Source organism: Armigeres subalbatus, chromosome 1 (genome assembly GCF_024139115.2).
Source record: "Armigeres subalbatus isolate Guangzhou_Male chromosome 1, GZ_Asu_2, whole genome shotgun sequence".
Taxonomy (NCBI): domain Eukaryota; kingdom Metazoa; phylum Arthropoda; class Insecta; order Diptera; family Culicidae; genus Armigeres; species Armigeres subalbatus.
In genome coordinates this window covers 163,854,673-163,859,461 of record NC_085139.1, presented here as the reverse complement: position 1 = coordinate 163,859,461, position 4,789 = coordinate 163,854,673, and the positions used below count along the sequence as shown (strand labels likewise).

At 38.6% G+C, this 4,789-nt stretch overlaps 1 protein-coding gene across 2 annotated transcripts; it reads right to left on the bottom strand.

The window, feature by feature from the left end:
• Positions 1 to 264: 264 nt before the first annotated feature.
• On the bottom strand, positions 265 to 4,053 carry LOC134205467 (dual specificity mitogen-activated protein kinase kinase 6). Of its 2 annotated transcripts, none has more exons than XM_062680728.1 (7): positions 3,781 to 4,053; positions 3,550 to 3,720; positions 1,707 to 2,097; positions 1,511 to 1,643; positions 1,325 to 1,405; positions 1,138 to 1,259; positions 265 to 1,071 (listed from the first exon to the last, which is right to left on the bottom strand). In XM_062680728.1, exons 2-7 carry the CDS (start codon positions 3,615 to 3,617, stop codon positions 862 to 864), a joined length of 1,005 nt encoding a protein of 334 aa, XP_062536712.1. In that variant the 5' UTR covers positions 3,618 to 3,720; positions 3,781 to 4,053; the 3' UTR covers positions 265 to 861. The 2 variants fall into 2 exon arrangements, with proteins under 2 accessions (XP_062536712.1, XP_062536714.1); XM_062680730.1 differs by having other exon boundaries at positions 3,793 to 4,053.
• Between the last annotated feature and the right edge of the window lie 736 nt (positions 4,054 to 4,789).

The following is a 4,789-nucleotide window of genomic DNA, read 5'->3' as shown; positions in this document are numbered from 1 at the left end:
ATAACATATTAAAAGATTTGCGGCTCCGTGGAATTTTTAATTGAACAAATGAGCCTTATAAATACACGATTGAAAAAAAATAGCCCACAAGACAAGATCAGATCTAGAAAAAAGTAAGCATTACCCTGGTCGAGAAATTCAGTCAGGGTTATTTTGTTCATCACTTTGATATTTCTGTACAATCACCACCTAACAAGGCCCCTCAAAATGGGCTCCCTGGCCGAACAAACTTTTCGGATAAAAATAAACGAAAACAAAGCCACGTCGGGGGAAATCGATAAATCTATTCAATTTTTTGTATTTTTATCTAATGAATAAACAATTAAAAAGATTTTTTAACCTTACCAATGAATGGAAAGAATTTGTACGAAATATATCCAATGATTATCGAATCCAAAACTGGTAGCGTAATTGAAATTACATACTTCACTCGGAAATATGCATTAGTTTCAAATCTTGGTTCACTATCGCTGTTCACACAACAGTCCCCCATCTATGCATCATTTCTTGTGTACTCGGGGATCCCATGCGGACAGGGGTAGTTTACTCTATAAGAAAAAGATAAATAAATCAAGCTATTGAGCCGTGTTAAAAAGTCCCTCTTGGGACATCAGAATGAGGACTTATGCTTCGGCCAATTATTGGTCCGGTGTTACGTTCCTCTGACAAAGTGGCTCAATATCAATTACATTCTTCGAAGTTAGGAAATAAAAAATGAATATTATGGCATATTGTTTGTGGCTAAGATTGTTCATTCCGGACTTTTGAGGGATGGTTGCAATTTGTTGACACGATTCTTACACCTAATAAAAAATCCTAACTAAATGTGTAAATATTGGTTTATCACTAGGACCCTCCGGATCAAACCGTGGCAGCCAAATCTAAAATTTCGCTAACGAACGAAGCGACATCTGTCGTTTTTTCAGTGTGCTCCTGAATGAAGGGATGATTCAGTAACTGGTCGTAGTTGTACCGGTCTTGGAATTTCTTCTGAAGGCAAGCGAGGATGAAGTTTTTGAATACGTCGGAGAAGTCGTCTGACTTTAACCGGGGAGGTTCGTCTTTGACCACCTAAATGGAGCATAAATGGAACGCGTTAAGTGTTTCACATTTTCAGAATCTGTAACGGGCGCTTACTTGTTTCAGCTGCTCGAAAGGTGAACCCCACGTACTGTATGGGAACGTTCCGGTGGCCATTTCAATCATGCTAATTCCTAAGGACCACACATCTGATTTGATATTATATTCTCCTGGATTACCTAAAATGGTAAAAAAAAGTAAGAACTGCAGACCTTGGCTTCTACTGGTTTTGATCGAAACAGACCTTGAGGGTCTATCCTTTCTGGAGCCATATATGGTTTGCATCCAGCATCTATTGTTTTGGCCACTGAATCTACTAAATATCCTGCAAGCATATTAGATTTGTTAATAAACGTTTCTGACTAAAACGAGTCCGAGAGAGAGAAAGACCAAATATTCGAGAAAAAAAAAAGATTAATTACCCATTTACCTGAAATGCCAAAATCACACATCTTCACATCCCCCTGCCTATTGATCAGTATGTTGGACGGTTTCACATCTCTGTGGATCACGCGCAGTTTGGTGTAGAGATAATTAAGTGCATTAACGACTGCGACTGTGATCTGTAATTAGCGAAACAGTGATGAAACAAACACTTCACATTCAACAATCATCATGATACGAACCTTTCCGAGAATATCTTCGGGCATTTTGCGCCCATTCTTGAACACGATCGGGTAGAACTTGTCTATGCTGGTGTCCATCACTTCCATGCAGATCCAAACGTCCCCCTCGCGGAACAGGGCCCCGTAAAAGTGAACCGTATACTGGCAGTCACTGGCTCGCATCGAGATGTCCAAATCCATCAGGAGACGTTTCTGCTCCTGTGTTTGACCGGTGGCTGTGATTCTTTTGACGGCCATAATCGTGTTGGTCTGTTTGTGGCGCATCTTCTCCACTATCCCGTAGGCACCCCGCCCAAGGTCGCAAATCTTCTCCAAATTATCCGCTTCGACCACGAACGTGTTGCTACCGATCGTAATGGTAGCAGTTTTGTCCAGATTTCTTGGAGGTGTCCTGTGATGTAAAAAACGAGTAGCATGATAAAATTAAGTTATTTTCATATCTTTATTCCAGGGACTTGCATAGACTTGGATCATCTCTGAATTCAGTTGATTAACATTTTTTGCGTCGTCGAACCCAAACAAAACTTAAAATTGCATGAGATTGTACAACCATAGATCATTGTTTCATTACATCTTTTGCACGCACTAGTGTCTAATAATTTATTAGTATCAGTGACTTGAGCCATTCTACTTAGAAGTACCAAACAAGTAGTTTTGACTACAAACGGTGTGAGGTTGAGATCCAATTCCATCACGAGAGTCCATTTTTGTATCGTTAGGTTGCCTAATTTTCAATAACAGAATCTGTGATGTCTGGTAGCCTTCCGACTGTCGTCCCCTTTCAAAGTCCAGATATTGAAACCTTCAATTAAAAAGAATTTCATAGGTAAGCAATTACTATCGGTGCAACTTTCAGTAAACGAACACCATTCGGAAGTTTTCCAAGTAGTTTCCTTGTATGGATTGGAGATTGAATCGCCACCACAATGGGATGGTTGATCGGTCTCAACTAAATTAGTTCTAAGCTCATCCAACATAAGTCTACTTCTGTATAGAACCCGTTTCGTTCGACAGACAGGGTGTATGTTTATGAACATAACTTGCCCAACTATGGTCAAGTGATCCTAACATCAAAAGCTAGCAGTTCTTAGCATTGCTCTATTTCCGTGACCAATCCGAAAACTTCCAGCAACAAAAATAAATTCTGAGGGTGACGTTTCGTACAAGACCCTCTCTCAAAGGTGGAGCCGGAATCCTATTGAGACTGTACAAAACTAGTTATATAACAAAAATTTGCAACATAAAGTTTAAAAAACCCAATTCACCCCCGATGTTTGTTTGATGTATGTATGAAAAAGTATAGTAATTCAATGCGCAAATTTCTATGAATTTCATATAAGTTTCTACAGCAATTGTTTCAGAAACTTTGATATATTTTTTGCCCAATTTATTTCACACAAAATCTGTAAAATAATTACCGAACAGTAAGCTGGTCAATTTTGAGCTTAATTAATATTTTACATTGGAGTTAGCAGGAAGTTACAATAGTAATTGTAATTAATTAACTATACGTGGACCTGTTAGTTACCTTTACATCAGGTCAAGAAAGAACAATTGATGCCATTCATTGTTGTTCCCTGACTTACTTCCATCTACATTCTAAGAACTGTTGGAACTACACCTAGTTAGGGAATACTTCTTGTTCATGTTTGGAGAAGCAACAATAACCATTTATCCCTTTAAATGAAAAAAAGGAAAAAAAATTAACATTAAGTTTCAGCATTCCACAAATTCTGTCGATAGCTTGTGCATATGAGAGGCTGTGGAAGGCCCCGCAGAACGCAATGAAAACCTCATTAGCTGAAAATTTGCAAACAACCAGTAGTTAATATGTTGCACTCACACTGGATTCGAATTGGAGGCCACATCCATTTGGATTTTCAGCCCGGGGCCCTTGGGACGTCTGTTCATTTTTGCTGTCTGGTGTTCAAGGTTATGCACTCAGTGTCAATCGTCGGATGTCTCCAGGCGCCAGATCACGGCCGATACCCAACGTAGCTGGACTGTTTGATGTCTGTCAAGGGAAGGACAAATAGATACAAACGTTTTCATGCTGTTAATAGGACTTATTTACATAATAATACACCTCTTCTAATTAAAATCCACTTTAGGAAGCGCTTTGACTGATTGAGCAACAAACATAAAAATTACACGGAATTAGAAAAAAGAACTATCTTCCACAAGGACACCACCACAAAACATTTCACATCACTGGGAGAAGGTTTTTACACAATATTTGTACAGAATAATGAAAGTTTTATCGAAAAATCGAAGGAAATTGGATACACTTTTTAGCAACTACAGATTAATGGAAAATTGGATGGAAAATGGTCAGCAAACCTTTCAAAAGTCAAAACGCAAGGTGAATTTAATGAGATGTCAAAAAATATTCAACACGGTCTTTGCGTTTTCACCACGCCCCTGCAAAAGCTACACTGAAAACCAAAACTACCCAAAAGTGGGTTGTTTGCACTCAAAACCGTGGTTTGAGCCAATAACCCAAATTGGAGTAAAATGACTTTTCTGGCACTAGGTAGTTTGCCTTTAATCCCATGTAAATAATTTACCCAAAGCTGAGTTTAATCCATCCAAAGCGGACCTTAATCAACCCAAAATAGAGAATAATGAATTTACTCAAATTTGGGTTATTGGGCTGAGCAACCTCGGTGAGGTGTTTGCATCTTGCTCTAGTTTTGATAGCAATCATGGGAAAGAAAGGGAAAACTACCCAATTTTGGGTAAATTTTTTCTGCGATATTCTCATCAGTGCGTATATTGAACTCAAAGTTTGGGTTGATTTATCTGTCCGTGTAGGCCCCACACCCAAAAAAATCTGCAAGTTATTGTTTCCACCTGAAAAAATACGTAAACTTTTTCCACCTGAAATTCACGTAACTTTTACCTGATTTTTCGATTGAATTTTTATTCTACGTGAAAATCAGGTAAGTTCTACCTGAGTTTTGGATAGAATTCACCGGACACGTAAGTTTCACCTGAATTTCCTAAAGTATTTGTAGTCACGTGCACCCAAAAAAATCTGCACGTTGTTTCCACCTGAAAAAGTACGTAGATTTTTTCCACCT

Excerpts from the sequence above, each read along its gene's own strand:
- LOC134205467 (XM_062680728.1), bottom strand. The coding sequence starts at position 3,617 with ATGAACAGACGTCCCAAGGGCCCCGGGCTGAAAATCCAAATGGATGTG. Across the intron at positions 2,098-3,549 it reads GCCTCCAATTCGAATCCAGT|GACACCTCCAAGAAATCTGG; the intron begins GTGAGTGCAACA and ends TTTACATCACAG. Across the intron at positions 1,072-1,137 it reads CTTTCGAGCAGCTGAAACAA|GTGGTCAAAGACGAACCTCC; the intron begins GTAAGCGCCCGT and ends TGCTCCATTTAG.